The sequence below is a fragment of the Triticum aestivum genome, chromosome 5B (assembly GCF_018294505.1).
Source record: "Triticum aestivum cultivar Chinese Spring chromosome 5B, IWGSC CS RefSeq v2.1, whole genome shotgun sequence".
NCBI classification, from domain to species: Eukaryota; Viridiplantae; Streptophyta; class Magnoliopsida; order Poales; family Poaceae; genus Triticum; species Triticum aestivum.
In genome coordinates this window covers 663,788,337-663,810,667 of record NC_057807.1, presented here as the reverse complement: position 1 = coordinate 663,810,667, position 22,331 = coordinate 663,788,337, and the positions used below count along the sequence as shown (strand labels likewise).

The following is a 22,331-nucleotide window of genomic DNA, read 5'->3' as shown; positions in this document are numbered from 1 at the left end:
TTGCTCCTCTGATTTCAGCAATACCTGGTTGTTTCTGGTAGGAGTACTTAGCATAAAACTACTACATTACAGGCTAGGATTTCAAAAAACTATCGGTTTTTAATTTTTCTCATATAACTATCAAATGGGTGGTTGACTGTTTCAAAAAACTCAAAATCTTCATTGTTAAAAAAACTAAACAGGTTTATGACAAGTCGGGCCCGCACCTAAACGATCTGTCTATTTGACTGTTTGTTTGACCATTAACTGACATGTGGGTCCCACATGGCAGTGTCTGTACATTTTTCAAAAATGCCATCGAGTCCTTGTAAACTTTTCAAAAATGCAATCCGGTTCCTACAAACTTTTGAAAAAAACAATCGGATCCCTCCCGTGGCCATGCACCAGCGGCCGCCATGAGGGTCGCCGGCCAGCAGCCCTCCGCCATCACTGGCGAGGTCACCGCCGACCGCCGCACTCCACCCACCGTGCAAAGGAGATCTCGACGGTGTCGTCGAATGCCGTGAAGAACGCATCATGCCTCCGACTGCGGCAATCCCCTGCCTCGAGCTTGAGCAGAGTGGAGCTCTCGACGCCGAATGCCACGCTGCAGATGTGTCAAAGGAGAAGCGTCGGAGCACGTCCTGCAGGTCCAGGGCTGCGCTGGAGCCCGCGGCGGCGTCGAGGTGCGGGAGGAGGCGACAGTGAAGGTGCTCCCGGAGCACCCGCCCCGAGAAGCGGCGGAGCGAGCGGAGGAGTGGGAGGCGAGCTTGCGCTGGAGGCTCCAGAGGCGGCCGTCGGCGAGGAAGATGTCGCGGCCGAGCAGGTCGGCGAAGGGGACCGCGAAGCGCACGCCCTTGACGTAGTTGGGGAAGTTGGCGCGTAGGAGGTGGTCGACGACCTTCAGGCTGGCGGTGGCGACGCCGCTGCCGAGGCCGAGCGGGCTGCGGACCTCGATGGTGGAGGCCGGGGACTCCTCGAGCTGGTCTGTGGCCCAGTCGAGGAAGCGGTGCAGGTTGCGGCCGAGCGACAAGGCGTTGCCGAGGACGGCAGCGTGTTGGGGGAGAAGAGGCCACTGTGAGGAGAAGAGGTTCCAGGGAGAGGGGGCAGTGGTGGAGGCAGAGGAGCGGCCGGCCGACCCCGACGAGGTGGAAGGAGGGGCGACATACGCTGGTGGAAGGAGCGCTGGCAGCCTCCATCGACCTCCTAGGGAAGAAGAGAGGCAGGAGAAGTGAAGAGAACGAGGAAAAGAGCTGACAAGTGGACCCCACATGTCAGTTAACTGTCAAACAGACGGTCAAACAATCGGTTTTCTTACGTGCGGGTCCCAATTGTCATAATCATGATCAATATTAAAGCACTGGATGTTTTAAAACAGCCGACCACCAACTTAGTAGTTATCTGAGAAAAATTAAAAATCAGTAGTTTTTTATAACCCTGGCCTATAAAGTAGTAGTTTTATGCTACTCTTCTGGTAGGGATCGGAAATGGATTATGGTCGCTGCTGCCTCCATTTTTCAGACTCAGGAAAACAAGAAATAAATCTTGTTTCCAAGGAATTAATAAGCCTACTAACGTGAACTTACTCATGTGTCATTTTCTGTACACCCGGTCCAACCTTCAGAAAGCGCGCCGTGACGGCCTCTCCAACATGACAGCATGGCTGGACGGGAATCCTTTGTCAAGGACGGAGGATGGCGGCGCAGCCGGCACGCTGAATGATCCTTTCGTTTCTGAGAGCGGCTAAATGGCTCCGAGAGCTCATCTGCTCTTGTGCATGAACAGTAAAAAGATCAAGAAATTTTGAATATTTTTTCCATGGAAGATGTGTTAGTGCGTGAGGTTCATACGAAATTTTAGTCCATTTGTACATCTAAGCAGCTCTTAGAAAAAAAAACACAATCGAGGTATGTGAAAAAAGTTTACTGTTCATGCACCCAAATGCGATGAAATTTGGAGCAGACCTCACGCACTAAAATATCTTCCACGCAGAAAAAAAAATCAGAATTTTATAAATTTAGCGCATATTTTTTTTCAACTGGGGAGCCGAAATGGATATTCGTTTCTTTTGTCCATATACCCATGCTAAAAGTGATGTTCTGTGTGTTGAATTGAACGCGGTGTTGCTGAGTCGCTGCAGTTTGGTGTTATTTTGCTGCTGTTTCCCTACTTTCAATCAGCTCTATTTTTTAGCTAATGGCTGTGCGTGAGGGCTGTCCCCTCCCCTGCAACTGCACAAGACCTGTTAGTAATGAAATCGGGAGCTCAAGACACAGCTGTCATTTCAACAATCTCTAAACGCATCATACAAACTACTCACTCTGTTCAATATGCACTGCATTATGGAACCGAGGGAATACATCTAACTCGCATCCAACGTGTAACCAGCCTCAGACTATGTTGGCTGACAGCGAAGCTATGTCGTCCACGCATTCGTAGAGCTCTTTCTTCATCTCGGCAGTCGACCGTTCCACAAACTCCTTGTACTCCGCGATTGAATCGATGAGCTTAAGCAGCTCCCTCGCGCACATCTGGGTTTCTTCGTCGGTCTCCCTCAATGCGGCCTGGAGACCCTCTTCCGAGTTCTGCCGAGTCACAGCAATGATGCAAACAATTTATCTGATGGTGCTACGTGTGCCATGCATGCTACGGGAACAGAGCAAATTTAAAAGACCATGTTACCTTCAAAAACTCTTCCGCCTCCTTCTCAACGGTGCTCATGTGATGTTCCTTTTTCTCTAGCCCGTCTTTCAATTTTCTAGCATCGGCTGCGCAGCGTGAGACGTGACTTTGGATTTCACGATCCAGTGAATCCAGCTGAGCAGTCATCTGGGAACAGAAACCACAATGTGAAATGAAATATAACTGCTAGTACTGTTTTGATGCCTTTCAGGGCATGTGCAGTAGTTGAGAAGGCAACCTTCTCTTAAGCATCCATGTCATTTAAAGACAATAATTCGAACATGTTAGACAACAAATTCTCTTCATGTTGTTTCTAGCAAGTCATATCTGCATGCCCCTAAAATTATGTAGTGATAACTAAATAAGACCAAGATATGGCATCTGACTCCGTCGATAAAAACATCTTAAGCGCTAAGAGAACATCTCTTAGTTAAGAGAAGGCACACCCTTCTTTTCACTTCTCTTCCAACTCAGCAATTATCCTACGTGGCAGGGGCATTACCAAGAGAAGACTGACATCACCCCATTATACATGCCCTTAGGACACTGGTTCTCTAGCAGTTGGAGCAGATGAGAAATAAAACAAACCACAGTACCAGCAATATAGCAAGTTTTCTACCATAAAATGCAGGTCATCGGAACGTTGTAACCAATTAGTATCTCCATTCAGGAATATAAGTAACGCATCTCTAACTTTGACAACTGATGTTTACAATTTGGATTGGCAGAGTGAAAACAGTATGATTAGGTTTGCCCTGATAATATTTACTAAAATTGTAATCTTTATGACTCTTTGCTAACTTATTCATCTGAAAACCAACTGCCAAAAATGCACGCTAGAGACCATGTCAAAAGTCAAAACACAAAATAACATGTATTATTGAACTGAGGGAATATAAGATAAGGAAGTAAGCCATTGGCCAGTGTTGACTTGAGATTTTAAATAAAAAAGAGTTCACTTCAGTACTTTTTCCATGATGCACAGCACATAACTAATAAGCCAACTGTTTTCTACACTGTGATGAGTACTAAATTCATGACATTTTTAGACTAGTGGACTAATTTTATCAACAAAGTACAGAATCTCCATTTTGCCAGGATTGTAAACAAGTTTCGCAAAAAAATTATATACAGAAAGAATTTCCACTTTGATGCATGAGTTTAAAAAGTCAATCATGAACATACTAAGGGTTAAAATGGACTTCAGGTGTTTGTTTTACTTTTTCATGCTGTGATATATCACTTGTAGTATAAGGTGACTGACCTCATTATGTTTAGCCTGTAGAACAGAAACATGACTCCTTTTCTCCTCCAGCATTTTAACAATTCCTTGCAACTGCTTTTGTAGATCAATTGACTCATCATGCTTTGAGATAACTAGCCGTTTAGTCTCATTAGCAAGAGCATTCAGTGCAGGCTTCAGGATGGTTTTGTAGGTGGTACCAAGGATCTCAGCCGGGGAGGATCCTTTTGCATTTACCTCGTACTGGAAATCAATACTGGGTTTCAACCTGCACAATGGCACAACAGTGTTTGACAGTAAGGCAACAAGCTCTACATATAAATTGACGAAACAGAACTCAAAGAATAAACAACAGAACCACAATAAAATGATACTCTATCTCTGAGATTTTGATCTTTGTTTGCTTCAGTCTGCCACTAAATAAGCACTGAGGGACAATACTTAAGAATACAGTGTTACACAAAATCTGTCCCGGCGATGTTTTCTTTTAATTGAAAAATGTTAGTATGGCCCTTAATTTTTATATTTCTCAATTATGAAGAATGCTATGATGTGAAACATATTAGAAGGTCTTTGTAAAGATGTATGTATCATAGCAATAACAAATTAATATATAAACATGTGATATATTACATTGTAACAAACTAGCAATAGAGGAGCACTATGAATGAATTATAACTAAGTTTGCCTAAACATGTGTCCATCACCTAAAAGAAAGCTAAATTATCACATAGAACAAAAATAGTTACAGCCTTGCTGGAAATGCTTTCACGCATGAAGTCGCCGATTTGCAACATGATACTGTGTTCAACAGAAGAACTAAAGAAATTATGACCAGGAAGAGTGGGTGAAGGGATTACACAGAGTTAAGCTACATAAACAATTGGAGGGAAAATGGGAGACAAAGTAAAACAAGGGCAAAAACATACCATGTCCTACAACTTTCCCGCACTTTCTGATGGGTAACACTGCAAAGTTGGAACCGTCTCTATTCAGCTAATGTAAACTACTAGAGGACTGCCTCATGCACACCCTTATTCATTGTCTCAATCAGAAGTCTATGTACGCCCAGATCTTAAGAACAAACGACTGCTAGTATAATTATTGTTTTTGAACAGAAGGCAGTTTACTTAATCTAACCTGACATCTCAATGATAGTCCACGAAAAAATAAGGCTTTCCCCTAAGCAGGCTTACTATATAATTGCACACACAGCAGACTAGCAGAGTGTACTCTAAACCATTAAGGAAACAAGCAGTAAAACAAGTTAAGAAGGACAAACAACAAGAAAGGTAAAAGGTAACATACAAAAGACATGAGACAAATTGCACAATCTTGTAAACTGCATGACCGCACCCTAAACAAAGCAAAAGATCATACAAAAATAATTCTGAGATTAAGTAATTGGAGGTATGAACAAAATTAGTTGACTCTCCAAATGAACTAATATTTGAACTATGGAGGTTAATAAGACCAAACATATTGAACTATGGAGCACCATTTCAGTATTACAATAGATAGATGCTTCTTTAAGTATATATCTACATATCAAATAAGAGAATCATGGTTACTCAGTTAAGGTCAGTTTAAAGGTGCTTAGATAACAATCGAACCATTCGTGAAAGAGTAAAAACATGGAGAGAAAAAAATCGAAGAACCAGGAGATCCAAAGTTCTTTTGGGAATTCATACTTCCTGAGGGACTGGTTGCACAGCTCGGCAAGGCCCTCGATCTCCTCGAGCTTGCTGACAAGTGCAGCTTCAAGTTCCCACCCCTTCTCCTCCAGTACAGCATTTGCATTCTCCAACTTGGCAATATCATGCTCCACCGCTTGCATCTCCCTAGCCATCCTATCGACGTCCCTGACATTCACCACCTGCGTCTCCACCTGTTTCAGCAGCTCCTCATTCTCGGCCATCGTCTGCTGGCAATTCATCACCTTGGCCTCCAGCTCCTTCTCCTTCTCCACCAAGGCATCTTCCTTCTCCTTGATCTTGGTGGACCAGCTCTCCACCACCGCCTCGAACTTCTGAATGTCGGTGGTAAATGCATCCTTCTTCTCCTCCAGCGCCTTGAGGCGAGAGGGCGCGGACAATTGCTTGCTCCGCTTGGCCTCGAGATCCTGAACCTCCTTCTCCAGGTCCTGAATGGCCACCCCCAACGCACCGACTTGGGCGCGGGCCTTGGAGTGGTAGTCGTCGTCGAGGGAGGCGACGGCGTCATCCTCGCCAGTGAGGAACAGGTAGTAGCTCTCGGTGATGTAGGTCATGAGGTCGGTGGAGGGGGGAGGGGACGCGGCGAGGCCGTCGGTGGCGCGGCAGAGGAGGGTGAGCCAGTAGAGGACGGAGAGGAGCGGCGGCCAGGAGTGCGGGGTGCCGGGGGCCTTGAGGGCGGATCTGGTGACCTTGTAGGGGCATCCGAGGGAGCGGAGGAGGGCGAGGAGGTCGTCCTCCCAGGCGGCGGGCTTGAGGGGGTAGCGGAGGCGGTCGGCGAGGTGGTGGAAGGCGGCGACGATGTCCTTGGCGGGCGGGAGGGGCGGGCGGAGGTGGATGGCGGCGGGGGCGAGGTAGGCGTTGACGGCGCGGAGGGCGGCGGCCTGGGAGGCGCGGTCGGAGAGGCTGGTGATGGGGGCGGCGTGGGAGGGCGCCGTGCCCATGGAGGAGCAGACGCTGAAGGCGTCCGAGTCGCGGCGGGAGAAGGCGTGGTCGAGGTTCCGCGGGTAGAGCGGCTGGTCCGTCATCGGGGTGCGGTCGACGGCCGCCGACGAGGAGGGGGCCTTCGGGTGCCGCCCGCCGCCGCCGCCGCCGCGCCCGCGCCGCATTTCCGGTGCCGGAGGGGGCTGGGTAGGGGTTTGGTCTGGAAAATTCCGGGGTTTCGATTTGATTTCGTTACCAAGCGGAGAAAAATGCAGAAATGCTATGCGGTTGGGAAGCCCTGGGCCGGGCTTTTTTACGTGGGCCGCGCGGCCGAACTCGGAAACGAGGTTGGGCCGTCAGGCCCGTTAGCCCGGCCAGTTACTGTTCTACTCGGTTTCCCACCATCGCTTCCCATATATACGCGACCCGCCTCTCATACCTGCCAAAAGTTGAGGTCGCCAGCCAGCCGTCCGCCATGGACACGGACGACTTCCAAGCGGTGCTGGAGAGGCTGCTGCAGCTACGCCTCGATTGCCCGCCGGACGGCGACGGGGCCAGCGCTCCTCAGGACGCCCCGGCGCAGCCCGCCGCCGCCGCAGACGACGACCATGCAGTAGTAAAACAATCGGCGGCTGAATGGACGGAGGTCCTGGTGGGCGAGATGGCGAGCGCCGCCTCCATGGACGACGCCCGGCGCCGCGCCGCGAAGATCCTCGAGGCCTTCGGAGGCGCCGTCTGCGCTCGGGCCGCGCGGGTAGTCGGTGACAAGGACCGCGAGCTGGAGAACGTCCGGCGGCAGAACATCATCCTGAAGAAGGCGGTGCTGCTCCAGCACCGGCAGCACGTGGAGGACGAGGCGAAGGGCAGGGAGCTCCAGGGCCAGGTCGCCCAGCACCGGGAGCAGGTCCGGCAGCTCGAGGCGGACAAGTATGTGCTGTCCATGCACCTCAGGAACGCGGGCGGCGGGGCCTCCATGCCGGGGAACTTCAACCCGGAGGTTTTCTGAACAGGCAAAGGCGGACGCTGGTTTATCCGAAGAATTATTGGCGGGTTGATTTGCATAGCATGATGATATATCATACTCTGTTCAAGTCTGATCTTGTCTGTTTTATATCTAACATTGACAATTAATAGCTTATTTTGATTTATTTATCTATATTTTCGGTGTGTTGCCACACTCGCCTCTCAGAGCTAGATAAAATTGCACGCACAAACTTGCTACAAGTATTAGATAAAATTGCATGCACAAACTTGCTACTCCCTCCATTCCAAAATAGGTGACCCAACTTTGTACTAAGTTAGTACAAATTTGGGTCATCTATTATGAAACGGAGGAAGTATGTCCTATCTTGAGTCGGCACATCATACCTTTCGAGTACATACGCTAGAAATCTATAAACGGATATTGCACGCGCATACATCCAGCCGAGTAAATTAGAAAAAACACCGTAATTGTGCAAAAGTCATCAAACATCAAACATCCGACAAAATGCATGTTTTCTGATGGTTTTTCTTGAAGCTGCCCAATTGTGATGGGTTCTTTTCAATTTACTCCATCCAGGCAGATAACTCAAACAGTTATCCAGACCGCAAAAGAAAGAAAAAGGGTTACCCAACTGGATCCCTTCCTCCTCCATTTTGTCTCTTATGTCTGGGATATCCGTAAACCCTCAAACTCAGCCCATATGCGGGAGGATATGAGGACGTCTGAAAATGTCTAGCAGTCCACCACGTCGGACGCGTCCATTCGGCCCACTTTATCTCATTTTTTAGTTCTTTTTTTTTCTTTTCATCCCCATCAATCACATACATTTGACCGGATAATTTGAGGGATATAGTTGCGTGCATGAACGATGAGGGTTCAGAGTGGACACGCCCGGACATTGTCTAGACATATATGGGGCAAACTAGCTCAATCCGTCTTTAGATGCTCTAAGAGGATAAGAGCAAGAATGAAAGAGGTAATCACAACTCTGTTATACCTTTTTTTTTTCTTGGCAAAAAAGATAACAAAACTATTTTAAAAGGTTTTGGTGTGAAGAGCTATTTCAGATTCTCTGTATTACAACCTCTATAATATTTATGTATATAGAAGATGACGAGCGAAGTGCTTTGCTTGGACTTGTATCGGGCGTTGTTGCTAATCTTCAGCTCATATGTATTCTGCCTTGAGTGTGTGCATGTATTGTGGTATCTGTTTCACCTCTATCGATGGAGCAGCTCAAGTTGGGGTCTCTTCAGGATTCGAAGGTGGACCTGGCATCACCAAGCCCCCGTGGAGCCTTGTCATGCGTCAGAGAGCCTACCTCTCGGCGTCGTGGAACGCGGAGTTTTAGATGTTGTCGCCCTTCCCTCGTCTTCGACTATCAAGCAGGTGACGCCTGTGAATGGCAATGACCATTGAGCCATTTGTGTTGGCACCTATTCTAACTCCAGATGCTCTCATTGCGAAAAAACTTTGTTGCTTGCTAGCCAACATGGAGGTTGCTAGACCTGGTTTGGGCAGGTCGATTGCTTGCTTGATGAATGATCTTCGGTTTCTTGGCATGTCCTCTTGGACTGGGTTGTCGTTGTGTTTGGGAAGTGGTTGATGCCTTGTGTCGAGGTGTTCTTGTCGGGGTTTACTTGGTGTAGTAGACCCGTAACAGTATCAGAGTTTGTAGATGTCGTCTATTTGGTGAGTTTGGCGGACCGTCTACGGAGTTGAGAGGTGTTAGTTGTGAGGTTTCATGCCACGTGAGTAGTTTGTTTGTGCTCCATTTATATTGGTTTTCACCCGGTTTATCGTAAGTTAACTGAGCAGTGAGGCAAAAAATTTGCCCCCGTTTTGAAAAAAAAAGTGTAACATACCAGCATGATCGGTGACTTCACTGTACTTTCCTTTGCAGATTGTATCTACCGTATGTGGCACCCAACAAGCGTGCAGTAAGATCATTGCTTAAGAGGCAAAGGATAATAATAACACAAGCATCTGTCAAACTCGCAAAAAGAAAAACACTCGAATCAACCTCTCAGCTGATCAGCGTAGTACAACCATTGTGGAAAATAAAGGTTTACTACAGGCAGAATCACTAGACTTCCACCATTAACGCATGCTCTTCAGCTTCCCACAGTATCTGCTGGGTTCCACCAAGAACTAGAGCCCGAGACGGTCACGGCCCTAGCAGCAGGGGCGGATCCTTCTTCCCGCTGCCCGAATCGGAGTCCTCCGCCGGAGCAGGCCTCGGCGCGGCCCACGCACGGAGCGGCGGCTCGAACATCTTCCCGGCGACGTCTGGTGGCGGCTGCTGCGGCGCGTCCTCCCCCGGGAGCACCACCAGGCCCTTCTCCCTGAGAGACGACGGCTCGCCGTAGCACTCCTTCCAGAGGGAGTCCACCAGTTGCCGCTCCTCACGGGCTGCTTGGAGGTCGTCAGCGTCCATTGTGCTGATGCCTTCGATTCGGCTCTTCAGGACGTCTTTCAGCTTGTCCTGATCAGGTAGAGCGTTGCGGGCAGCTGGTGTCTTGTCGCGCGCCAGCTCGAGAAGGCCGCCCAGGGCAGCCTCCCGGACTCCAGAGTCGTCGCTGGATGCGAGGTGTATAAGTTGATTCGGAAGACCAATCTCTGTGGCGACGTTCCTATCCGCCTTGTTGTTCAGCAGGTACTGTGTGAGATGCAGAGCTTTCCTGAGATGATACAGACAGGACAACCGTTACCGTTATGGACATTCCAGGTGCGTAATTAACAACAGAATTTTCTTAGCCAGAATCAACAAAATTAGTACAAAAACACCAGCATGAATAAACCGTGCAGATGTTGGTAGGATAGTTTCATTAGCAAGGTTGATTAACAACTTTACATGTTTATTCACAGCGCTAGAATTCTTGTGATAACTCTTTAGTGGTGTGCGAATGTAGACAAATAGAGAACCTGGTTGCCCCAGTTCAACTGATGGTGGATATTATGACAATAGAAAGCCAGATTATCAAAAGAAACAGGATGTATGAGTTGCATGATTTGAATACTAAAAACAATTTCTGAGTGATTCCTGTTCTACTGACAAGGTAGACATGCAAGCTGTTCCCATATACAATTTCTGCTTGCTCTGTAAATGTCTTGCTAGAAGATACAATTTCTTGGATACAGGGAGAAAGTTCAGAGTACTGTTCTGGTGTATACTTATTTCTTATCCTAGCAAACTCAACCAATTCAAAAATTCTCTTATGCAAATATGCAATGGTGTGCCATAGTAGGATAGGCACATAGCGGTTTTAAATACCACAAAACATACCTCTGAAGTCTAGCATCATCAGAACCAAGTGCATCTTTCAGTGCAGCATGTCCATTTCCTAGACGAAATGCAGCAAGACCGGACTGGTTATTGCGAATCAGAGCTGCAACACAAGGGTATGAAACCAATTATTAGGATGCACAACAAAAGAGAACTACATGAAGTTGAACTAGTGGTCCTTGCATGCAATTTTTTTTATCATATATGAAATGCACAAAGACAAAGACAAAGACAAAGAAGAAATGGCTTACAAGAGATAGCTCCAAGAGCTTTTGTGCGTGCAGTCGTGCTAGGATCAGACCTGAAGTTTGTCAATAGTGGCTCCAGTCCATTAGATTCCATGACAAGTTGCTGGCTTTTCGGGTTATTCTGGACAACCGTACTGACAACTTCTGCTGCCTTTGCTCGGATGCCAGCATTTGAATTTTTCAAGTAACCAAGCAGAGGATCTAGTCCACCAATAGAATGAAGATCTGCTTGGACAATTCAAACATTTAACAAATTCCATATGGTTAACCGCACTATAACTATTTAAAAGGAGATAGATCATCATTTGGCTCATCAGTGATCTTACCATTTGCCATATCAATGGATTCCACATGCTCTTGTAACTCATCAAGCATATCTGCGCACAAAGTTAGAAAATGTTTAGCTCAATGGGCTTTAACATGCACCGACAAATCAGAATCGGGTGCGAAAGGTACTTTTAAACATACATGAACGAAGGGTGTGAAAGGAAAAACAGGGTCTGATCAAAATAATCATCATAAGATGCATTTCTAATTGAAGTGGGAATGGTACAAATTCAGCAGCACACAAACAGAGAAACTTCATGGACTGTGACGAATATCTACCTCACCCCAAATGTTTATCAGAAAGTGTCAAAGAATGAATTTCTTACTTTCTATCAAACAACAGCAATTACTTCTGCCAAAGATATTACTTGTATGAATTCCAATGCCGCAAGGCACACATATTGCACAATCAAGTAAAAAATTTAAAATAAAAATTTGCATCATAAATGGAGAAGAACAGCAAGCCAACTGGTTAAAATCAGTGCAGGAATAACTGCCTATCGCTAATGTCAAGCCTACCCATTCACAGTGTGTGCTGCATTTTATTTATCTATCATATCCTTCACCTCAGGGCATGCAAATACTATGAACTTAAACAAGTGTCCTTAGCCCTAGATATATAAGCTGCAAGCATTAAATATTTGCTAGTTGCATGTTGTAGAGCACATACGGCACACAACAGCCAGTCTCCAGAGCGATGAAAATGCTCTCAGATGTGAACAATAGCATCCAAACAGGCTGCAGGGTATAAAATTGCACGTCTAACATAAAAGCAGCTATAGGTAACAACAACAGGAATGTGGAAGCATGATAAGAAACATGAGGTTTGAGAACACATGATGATCATAAAAAGCAGGAACACCTGAGAAGGTACCTTCAATGTTCTCTGGAGTGACACCATGAGATTGCAACACATCATCAGGGGTTTTCATCACCTGGGCGATCTCCTTCATCCTGCCGACAACATCGACTGTATTTGCCTGCATCGCCTCCATAAACCATTTCCTGTCCTCCTCACTGCAAACCGAAAATCAGGGGAACTATTAGCAACAGGAATACTCGCCGCCCACTCGGAATATCTTTCGGTCATTTCGATCTCCAACAAAATTCAAAGGCTCCAACAAGTAAATAAGCCTTCAATGATCGAACAGTAGCTCGAGTTCTAGAATCAAACAAACAAACAAATTAATGGCTCAGTGACAGCCACTACAGCTTAATTTAATTGATAACTATAGTGCTACACCAGGATGAATGAATCGCATCAAGCAAATAGTATAGAACAGTATTCAAACAGTAAGTATGACAGACAAATTTTAGCGAGACAATACAATACAGCTAGAGCATCATGATTCTTCATCCACAACACGAAACTGGTAGCACTAAATTTAATTTAACTCAACATCCCAATTGACACACGCACGCACTAACACAGCAGTAACCATAGCCTTGAAATCTGAATCCCTCCCAATTGACACATGAATACGAGAAACCTAGAACCAGTAACTCTATAAGCCTTGCTTCAAATCTGGAAACCCGCGCCAGATTCATCCCCACAATCTATCTAAACGGGAACCAAGCAACGGAACGGAGCGGGTAACTGTATAAGCAGGAACGAAGGTAGGGCAGGGGGGTTTGGGGGGAGGGGATCTGGGCTGGGCGGACGGACGGACCTGAGCGCGCGGGGCGGGTTGGTGCCGTCGCTGCCGTGGGCGAGGCTCCACTTGAGCAGGCCGTTCCAGTCGGGCCCGCCTCCTGCCCCATCCTTGGCCATGGCCTCACGGCTGTCGCCGGAGAGACGCTGCTGCCGGCGCTGCGTGAACGATCTGCCTCGAGGCGTGCGCTGCCGCGGGAAGTAGTGGTGGTGGTGGTGGTGGTATAGCTTCTGGCTCCTCCCCTTCCTTTTGTAGTGCTCTCTCTGATTGGTCTCTCCTCGCCTTGGTCGGCCGTGGCGTGGTGGAGACGGAGGGACCGTTCGGCGGCGGCGGGGGTCTGGAGTGTTCCGGAACCTGCGGTGTGCTTCCTGAGGTGAGGTGAGGAGGAGAAGCGTCTTGGGCCGGCTCCGAGGTTTGTCATTGTATCGGGGTCTTCGGGCCGTGATCAATGTGGAAAGCTAGGCCTGTTTGAATAACTGGGCTACCAGCCTATATTGGGCTATATTAGGCTATACAGCTCAGCCCTCGGGCCGTTCACTTATCTAGAAATGCCTCCTCTCTTATGGGCCGTGTACGCTGGTTAAACAACAAACAGGAGAGAAGAATATGCCTCTAAGATGATTGGGGTTTTTTTCGAGAAAATTTCTAGATCTATTCATTTCTAATCACGGCCGTACAATTAACGTTAGAAATAATAAAAATCAATTTGGGTTGTGTTTCGGATTGCCACCAATGTGTACCCTGCTAAATCTCAAACCAATCTTTTGGCTAGCCAACCTTTTTTGCAAAACGTCGAACCAATCTTTTGGCTAGCCAACCTTTTTTGGCATGGCAACCTTCGACACAAACACAACATCCCCCATGGTCATGGGAGCAACCCACAAGCGTCGACAGAGATCAACAACTATATTCGTTTAACACAAAAAATCAACTAGAAATTCAACAGACACAATTAATTAAATAAAGTAATTTTACAATGATATGTTGAGACGGACAAAAGGCCAAGTAGCACAAGGGAGGAACATTTTTGCAAGAACATCTACACGGTAGATGCACACTTCTGTACGGCTACACTATCGAACCTTTCCTACTCCTACTCCTCCCAACTACCTACACCTACCTATGGCCAGCCGGGCCAGGGAGGGACACACACACGAGCAGCATTCTTCTTGGTGCTGTCATTTTTCGCGTCAGGAACTGAGGCAGAAGAGGGACGCGCCGGCACATCTTCCTCTCCAAAACCAAAACAAGATGTGCAGCCAACGTCCATGGCTAGTGGCTATTCCCTAGGAGACAGCTAGTTGCTGTGGTCTGCAGAGGATCACTTTGTTTACGCGCAGGTGGAGGCGGTGTGCCTCCGCGGCGGCGCGAGCATGAAGAGGGACTCGATGTCCGGCGGCTGGAAGTACCCACCCTTGGGCGGCTCCCGGCGCGGCGCCGCCCCCCTGCCGAGCTCCACCGCGGGCTTCTTCCTCGGCGGCGGCGGCGGGCACGTCGGCACCGCCGGGATGCGGCAGCCCTCCCTCCTCGGCGTCTCCCACCCCTGCTCCTCCCCCACCGTCGTCGTCACGCCATACTCCATCGGCACCTCCACCTCCATACCTCCTGGACTATCTACCTTCTCCTGCCAAGCTGGTTTTGGTTTGAGCAGCAGCAGCTGGCCGGTGAGCAAGCTACCAAGAACAAGCAGAGAGAGTGAATGAAGTGAGGTGAGCAACCACGGCGGCCAGGGCGGTGGAGTAATATAGCGGTACGAGCGCGTGGTGTAGTGGAGTACAGCGGCATTGCGGTGGCGACGCGGCTCTGGGATTGTATCCTAACCTACGCCATGAACCGCGGGACCCCGGTGTATGTGGGCCCCGCTGTCGGCGAGACGGGTGAGCGCGGGTGCGCGTGAGGAAGCCAGGCCAGGAGAGCCGCTGTACGTGGCCGGGGCTCGCGAACGCGCGGGAACCGGCGTCGGTCGAAAGCGGGGGAACGGTCTAGAGCGAGCGCCCCCGCCTCGGATCCTCTGCGGCCGCCCCGCTCCCGCGACACGACCGCCAGGGATGGATCATGGCTGGCGTTGCGTCGTGATCGTGCCCTCCCTGAAAACCACTGCACACCGGCCGTACGGATCCAAGACACCGATCGAACTATTCCTTTTTTCTCTGTCTGCGAAATATATTTATGCCCATTTTGTTCTTTGCGTCGGCGAAGGGTCGCATCGGCTTCATTTAAGACGAGGCAGCTGGGCGGCTTAGTGGATCCGAGGCGAGCCGGGCGGTTCAAACTCGGCCTCAGGCATTGATTTTTTTTTTTTTTGAAACAGAGGCAAAAGATTTGCCTCATTCATTAATAAAGGAGAAGAGTTTTAGAGTACATGATTAATGGCTTCACATCATAGCCCGTCCGACAACAAAAGAAAGCAGTAGCTACTCTCGCGGCATGATGATACTCAGATGTCTAGCTCCCGCCGTGACCCAAAGCTTCGCTTCATCTTGGATAAGTTTTAGAATGTAGAAGGGCGGCGTTGATTTCTTCCTGAAAACTCTAGTGTTTCTCTCGTTCCAAATGACCCAACCAACAAGCATAGTCAGGGAAGCCATGGCCTTCCGGTTCGCCGTGTTGGGCTTCGACATGTTCGTCCACCAAGACTTGACGTTGTGCTCCGCCGACCATTGTTGGGTCTCCAGTGCCCCTAGTCCAAGCCACTCCTTTGTCAATCTCCATACACGCAGTGTGAACCTGCACCGAAAGAAGAGGTGCGCGGCTGTCTCGTTTTCCCTTCTACACAGGGTGCATAGACCGCAATTCTCCCAACCTCGCTTCTCCAATCTATCCGCTGTCCAGATCCTATTTTGAATCGCCAACCAGGAGAAGAACTTGACCTTGGGAGGTGCCCAAACCTTCCAAATAGTCTTGTTCATGGTGGTCGTCATGGAGCCCAGGAATTGGATCCTGTATGCGGAGGCCGCTGAGTACTCACCATTCGCCTCAAATTTCCAGGAGATATCATCATCAATGTCAGGTAAAAGTTGAAACTGCTCAAGTTGAATCCAAAGGTCCACAAACTCCACCATGTGGTTGATCGAGAGGTTAATGGAAGGGTTGATCTTGTGCACCCAGGCATTGTTTTGCAAGGCATCCCTCACCACCCACTTCTTCCGCTTGGAAGCTGCAAAGATTAGGGGGGCGATATCCTTCGGTTTTTTCCCCCTCAGCCACGGCGCTTCCCAGAAGGGTGTCTTCCCCCCATTCCCCATGGTAATGACTGTGGCGGCGTAGAAGAGGTCCATATCCACCTCCGAGCACGGGTTTCCTAAGCCCACCCACAGTCTCGATGGGTCCTTCCATTCCACCCACGGCCATCTTAGTCTGAGAGCCCTTGCAAATTTCCCCAAGTGTAGGACCCCAAGCCCGCCGAGATGCGTTGGCCGGCAGACTGTCTCCCAATTGATCTTGCATTTTGCGCCTGTAGTTGTATTCTGAGCTGACCAAAGAAAAGCACGCTCGATTCTATTAACGTTGTGCAACACACCGGGAGGGACGTTGAGGGCGGTGATGTGGTAGACGACTTGCGAAGTGAGGACCGATTTGACCAAGGCCGCCCGACCGATCGTGGTGATGTTTCTCCCTTGCCATGGAGGAAGCTTGGCGGCGACCTTGTCCTCAAGGTGCTGGAAGTCCACCCTTTTCAACCGCCAAATGGATAGAGGGAGGCCTAGGTACTTCAAAGGGAAAGACGTCCGCGAGGCGGGCAGGCTCTGAAGGATGTCGTCGAGGTTGAGGTGGCCACAACGAATTGCGACAACGGAGCTCTTCTGGAAGTTGGTGGACAAACCGGTGACCTCGCCGAAGGCACTAAGGATGGCCGCAAGGTTGTCAACGTCTTCTCGTGTTGGGGAGATGAAGATCGCCGCATCGTCCGCATAGAGAGAGGTACGAACAGTAGCTCCACGCCCTTGAATCTTGTGAAGTAGGTTGTGCATTGTGGCAACCTCAAGGAGCTGATGAAGGGGGTCGATCGCAAGGACAAAGAGAAGGGGGGAAAGGGGTTCCCCTTGTCTGAGTCCTTGGCCGTGGGAGATGGCCAGCCCGGCAATACCATTGAGGAGGACGCGCGAAGTGGAAGTGCAAAGGAGGGCCGCCACCCAATCCCGAAAGCGGACCGGAAAGCCCAACCGCCGTAGGAGGTCAAGAACATACTCCCATCGCACCGAGTCAAAGGCCTTCCGAATGTCCAACTTGAAGAGCAAGGATGGAGTCTTGTTTCTGTGAAGGCGACGCGCGAGATTCCTGACGTACATAAAGTTGTCGTGGATGCTCCGTTTCTTGATGAAAGCACTCTGTGTATTGGAGACAAGGTTGTTCATGAAAGGGCCAAGACGGGCAGCCAGCACCTTGGCGATGATTTTAGCAATAGCATGAATGAGGCTAATGGGACGGAAGTCCCCTATCTCCTCCGCCCCATCCTTCTTCGGGATGAGCACAATGTTGGCCGAGTTGAGCCAGTGGAGGTTTGTCGTTTGAAGGCTACTAAACTGGCGAACAACTCTCATTACATCGTGTTTGATAATTTGCCAACATTTCTTGAAGAAGCATCCCGTGAATCCATCTGGCCCCGGTGCCTTGTCGCCCGGCATACGATCAATAGCGGCCTTCACCTCGTCCTCAGTGATGCCATCGTCAATGCCAGAGAGGTCGACCGCCCGTAGGTTTAGGTTCTCCCAATTAAGGTCTCTCTGTCTGGGTTGGCCCCCTCCCAGACTGCTCGCAAAGTGGTCGTGGATAATTTCCTCTTTTGTCTGGTGGTCTGTGACCCATCCAGAGTTCTTCTTAAGCCTGTGTATGTGGTTCTTTCTTCGTCTTGAGTTGCCTCTGAGGTGGAAGAATTTGGTATTGGCGTCTCCCTCTTTGATGTTTGCAATGCGGGCACATTGCTTCTTCCGCGCTCGCTCAACAGCGGCCAGGCTGATGACGCGACGCTTGAGGCGAGCCCGGAGGTCCCTCTCCTCCACAGAGAGGATGCGCGTCTCTTGGGCAATGTCAAGCCGGAGGATGACGAGGAGGGCCGCATGAAGGTGCATCTTTGCCTTGGAGAAGAGCCTGTTGCTCCACTTAGCCAGATGCCATCCCGTTTGCTTGAACTTATGGAAAAGCCGTTGGCACGGCTCTGTATGGGAGCATGGCTCCTCCCAAGCCTTGGATACGATGTCGAAGAAGCCTGGTAGAGAAGACCAAAAATTCTCGAATTTGAAACATCTTGGTCGCTTCGGCCCCTTGTCATCAGCAAGCAGGAGAGGGCAATGGTCCGAGAGCGAAGAAGAAATGGCGTGGAGCACATGAGAATCAAAGTGCATGTCCCAGTCGGCGTTGCAGAAAACCGAGTCCAGCTTGCACATAGTGGGGTTCTGACGCTCGTTACTCCAAGTGAATCGTCTGTTCTGAAGGTGGATCTCTTTTAGCTCACAAGTGTCCAGCGTAGCACGGAAGCGGTTGAGGCGGCTGCGATTAATGTTTCTATTATTTTTATCTCGGGCTCGGTAAATTTGGTTGAAGTCGCCCATGACAATCCATTTAGTGCCACTGGTGGGTTTTTGAGAGGTCAAGTCGCTGAAGAAGTCATCCTTTCTGTTGGAGACCGTAGGGCCGTAGACGCTAGTGATCTTGAAAGGGGTGTCAGAATGAATGACGTTGACCGTTGCCGAAAGGCAGAACTCTGTGGTGCAGACGTCGGATATACGAACGACGCTATCGTCCCAAAGCATGAGCAGGCCCCCTCTGGTTCCAGTGGCTGGACGCTGAGCAAAGCTCCGTAGCCTATTGCCGCCAAGATAGGAGGCGACGTACTGATCGACAGCTTCCATTTTGGACTCCTGGAGGCAAACTATGTGGCACGAGGTGGAGGCGATCGTCTCGTGCACAGTCGCGCGCCTGTCCGGGTCATTTAACCCCCTCACGTTCCAGCACAAAAAATTAACAGCTGGTGTCGTCATCAGGAAACTGATGGTTTTCTGGCACTGCCAAGCAGCACCGAACAGGCATGCAGCAAGAAGGGTTGAATGCGCAGCAGCAACAGATTGTAGTAGTTGGCAGTGGAGGATGCTTCCTCTGTATCTAGCTGGGGACGGTTGCTTTGCACAGGAGGGATTTGATGAAGCATGGTTGACAAAGTCTTCCTTAAGTAACAGCGACGACGAACAACAACAGTAGTACATAAAGATACCAGGGGGCTACAGGCTTCCGTAAAGCAACTGGATTGAAGCAAGCTACAAATACTGCTAGTACTACTACGTGGTACAAGATGATTTGCTAACATTGGACACTAGCTGAAGCTCAAACTGCTGACAATGCAAGTCAGTCAGACCTCTCCTGTTGCATCAGCAGCAACAATCTCGTGGTCCATGGCAGCCTGACCTCCGCGGCTGATCAGGGCGTCTTCAATCGCTGTGGCTTCGTCGTCGTCGAGCTTGAACAATGCCCGGAGCGCGGACAGAACCGAGGGCGACAATTCGTGCTGGAAGCGGCGACTCAGCTCTTCCAGAGCGTCTTTGGTGACATCCTTGCCATCTTGGACTATCCCGAGGCTCCGACAAACCAGCTTCTCGGCCTCCCTCGTCACCGGAACAGCAACACGACGCTCCTTGGCATGAGTAGTGGTGCGGCGCAGGGAGAACCCCGGGTCAATGGCCACGCCAGCCATCGTCTTTCTCCGGTTTGCACGGTTCCCGGGCGGGGCACGGACAGGCCCAGGCAAGATCGGAGCCTCTGGCAGCACAAAGAGGGGCGCCAGTATGTTGTTGGAGTTGCTCGCTGGCGAGGGGGTGGGGCTAGCGAGCACGCCGGAGGCCAGGGGAGGCGTGACCTGAGCCGGAGACTCCTCAAAGCCAGGCGGACGTGGAGGAGTTGTCGTGGCCACCACAGCAGAGGGCGATAGGGGCGCCAGGAGTTGCAGGGCGATGCTGAAGCTCGGGGTGATCGCGTCCACAGGCGACGGCGGGGTTGGGAGAACCGATGTTGGGGATGTGGAGCGTGCCGCGTCGAGGGGGTGGGTGCAGCGGGAAGAGCCGCCGCGAGGGCTGCGCACTGGACTCGCCGAAGAATCCACCGCAGAACCCCGGCGGCGATGGCCATCGCGCCCCACACGACCGTCGTTGGCGCCGCGGCCTTGGTCGCCGCCGCGGTCACGAGTCTCATCACGGGAGGCGCGAGACCGGCTGCGGCCGAACCACCTCGAGCCCCGGCCGTCAAGCTCGCGCGCCTCGCCGCGTCCACGACGCGCGGCATCGTCATCTTCGTCGTCGCGGCGCCGTCCACGCCCCAGGTCGTCCCGGGGCTCTTCCCGGCGCTCCGTCGGCACACGGTCGCCGTCGACGATGCCATGGACCCATGTGTGCTCGTAGATGTCTGCGCTGGCTCTGGAGTCGCCGTCGCGTACGTTGGAGAAGTCCTCGTGGAGGCCCAAGTGGATGATGACGCGGTATCGAAGACGGCGCCTCCCCCGTGCCGGCACCCGCTGCGGGCCACGCCTCGCCGGCAGCGTGAGGTGCATGACGCGCGGGATGGCACATGGGTTTGTCGCCCAAGCCCAGATGCCCAGCGTCCTGGCATCCTCCTGGCGCGTGGAGCGGGGCAGGACATAGTCCAGCTCGCAGTCGACGCCGATGACACGGCTGATCGTGTCGGAGTTCCAGGCATGCAGCGGGACGCCCTCCAGGCTCAGCTGCACGTGATGCTTCATGTCTTCGTGCTCGGCATGGGCCTCCATGATCCAGGGCTTGGGGTGGAGCTCGAGGTGGCCGCGCCGAAAGTTTCCTCTGTTGACGACGTCGTCGCGGTGGTGAGGATGCGTGAACGTTGCAAGGTAGTCCTCGGGGAAGTGTCGAACGACAGTGACCATGGACAGCGGGATGTTGAACTCCTTGTGCAGCGCCTCGGCGACGGATGAAGTTGGAGCTGGACGGCGGTCACCTCCCAGAGTGATGAGGACGCAGTTGGTGGTGAGGGCGGCAGCTTGCACCTCCATCTCAGGCGTGGTCGGCGCGACCACCCGCCCCATGGCCGGCCTGGAGTGCGGGTCACCTAGCCTTGGCATGACGAGGGCGTCGCGGTAGGATCGGAGAAGGGGCGCCGGAGTCGCAGTCGCAGCAGGGAAGCCCGGTGGTCTGCTAGCCGCCGACGACGACGCGGCCGGACGAGGCGTAGGAGGAAAGGTCGCCCGCGCCTGGAGATGAGCCGGTCGTGCCCTGCTTGGGCAGCCTTTTGCGCGGTGGCCGGATCTGAAGCAGCTGTTGCACCTCACCTCCTCCGTGCAGTCCTTTGCTTTGTGTAGAGGGGAGAAGCAGTGGAAGCACTTGCCAAGCAGATGCCGGGGGAATTGAAGGCGCCTTCGATGAGCAAGGGGAGCAGGGGGCAGAGTAGGCTGTCGCTGCGGGCGGGGACCGGGCGGCGGCCCGACGCGCGTCCAGCCAGGCTCCAGGGGGGCATCCCGTACGCCGTCTTCAAGGCGCCGTGCGCGGGCGGCGTTTGCAGCGGGCGGCGCGGCCTGACGACGCAGCGGCGTCCCATCGCCGCCCGGGCAGCCCGCCGCATTAAAGGCGGCCTCATCTTGAATGCGCCGCAGAGCCGCGTCGGGCGCGACAACGATGGATGCGACGCGCACACCCCCGCCTTGAAGGTTAGGCGGCGTCTCCAGAACCTCGCCCGCACACGCAGCAGCCTGGATCCGCGCGCGCGAGGCCGGGGAGGGCGGATCCGAGTCCGCGGCGTCCAGCGCCGGATCCAGATCTGGCTCGGCCAGGGGCGACAGTGGGACGACGACCGGGGAGAAATTTTTTGGCAGGCGAGGCGGCGGCGGCGGCAGCTGAAACGGGCGCAGAGAGAGCGAGCTAATGGTGGCCGGCGAGCCCGGAATGGCACGCGCCGGGAGGGGCTGGTGGGTTGCCGGACGCGGGGGGGGGGGAGCAGCTCTCGCTCTCTCTCATTCTGCACTTGGCATGTCTATCTCCTCGGTCGTCCTGCTCTGCTCGGCGCCGCATGCAGAGGAGTTGTGGCGGGGGCGGCGACCACGTGGAGGCGGCTCCGTGGCGCGGGCAGCAAAAGCGCGGGCCAGCGTGGCCGGGCGAAGTACGTGGCGCGCCCGCATTGACACACACAGCTGCTCCGGAGCTCGGTGCGGCAGAGCTTCTCGTGCTCCCAGGCCGGACCGGGCGTCGCCGTGCGCGCGCAGTTTGTGTACGCGTGGATTGGCTAGAATGGGGTTGTTTTGCGCATAGGGCCCCTCGTGTTCGCGAGCTGGAGCGTCCGCGTGA

At 51.6% G+C, this 22,331-nt stretch overlaps 3 protein-coding genes across 3 annotated transcripts; all 3 read right to left on the bottom strand.

Annotated features, from left to right (window-relative positions):
• Positions 1 to 2,231: 2,231 nt before the first annotated feature.
• Positions 2,232 to 6,786, bottom strand: LOC123114018 (kinetochore protein NDC80 homolog). Its single transcript, XM_044535362.1, has 4 exons — positions 5,596 to 6,786; positions 3,926 to 4,172; positions 2,662 to 2,808; positions 2,232 to 2,564 (listed from the first exon to the last, which is right to left on the bottom strand). Exons 1-4 carry the CDS (start codon positions 6,723 to 6,725, stop codon positions 2,370 to 2,372), a joined length of 1,719 nt encoding a protein of 572 aa, XP_044391297.1. The 5' UTR covers positions 6,726 to 6,786; the 3' UTR covers positions 2,232 to 2,369.
• Positions 6,787 to 9,461: 2,675 nt separating this feature from the next.
• On the bottom strand, positions 9,462 to 13,423 carry LOC123114016 (hsp70-binding protein 1). The gene is made up of 6 exons (XM_044535360.1): positions 13,057 to 13,423; positions 12,261 to 12,403; positions 11,386 to 11,436; positions 11,063 to 11,284; positions 10,812 to 10,914; positions 9,462 to 10,206 (listed from the first exon to the last, which is right to left on the bottom strand). The coding sequence occupies exons 1-6, from the start codon at positions 13,155 to 13,157 to the stop codon at positions 9,693 to 9,695; spliced, it is 1,134 nt and encodes a 377-aa protein (XP_044391295.1). The 5' UTR covers positions 13,158 to 13,423; the 3' UTR covers positions 9,462 to 9,692.
• Positions 13,424 to 13,938: 515 nt separating this feature from the next.
• On the bottom strand, positions 13,939 to 14,768 carry LOC123114017 (cyclin-dependent protein kinase inhibitor SMR4-like). Its single transcript, XM_044535361.1, has one exon. It carries the CDS (start codon positions 14,636 to 14,638, stop codon positions 14,369 to 14,371), a length of 270 nt encoding a protein of 89 aa, XP_044391296.1. The 5' UTR covers positions 14,639 to 14,768; the 3' UTR covers positions 13,939 to 14,368.
• Between the last annotated feature and the right edge of the window lie 7,563 nt (positions 14,769 to 22,331).

Excerpts from the sequence above, each read along its gene's own strand:
- LOC123114018 (XM_044535362.1), bottom strand. The coding sequence starts at position 6,725 with ATGCGGCGCGGGCGCGGCGGCGGCGGCGGCGGGCGGCACCCGAAGGCC. Across the intron at positions 2,809-3,925 it reads TACAGGCTAAACATAATGAG|ATGACTGCTCAGCTGGATTC; the intron begins GTCAGTCACCTT and ends TTCTGTTCCCAG. Across the intron at positions 2,565-2,661 it reads AGGCGGAAGAGTTTTTGAAG|AACTCGGAAGAGGGTCTCCA; the intron begins GTAACATGGTCT and ends GTGACTCGGCAG.
- LOC123114016 (XM_044535360.1), bottom strand. The coding sequence starts at position 13,157 with ATGGCCAAGGATGGGGCAGGAGGCGGGCCCGACTGGAACGGCCTGCTC. Across the intron at positions 11,285-11,385 it reads ATCCATTGATATGGCAAATG|ATCTTCATTCTATTGGTGGA; the intron begins GTAAGATCACTG and ends TTGTCCAAGCAG. Across the intron at positions 10,207-10,811 it reads GATGATGCTAGACTTCAGAG|GAAAGCTCTGCATCTCACAC; the intron begins GTATGTTTTGTG and ends GTATCATCTCAG.
- LOC123114017 (XM_044535361.1), bottom strand. The coding sequence starts at position 14,638 with ATGGAGGTGGAGGTGCCGATGGAGTATGGCGTGACGACGACGGTGGGG.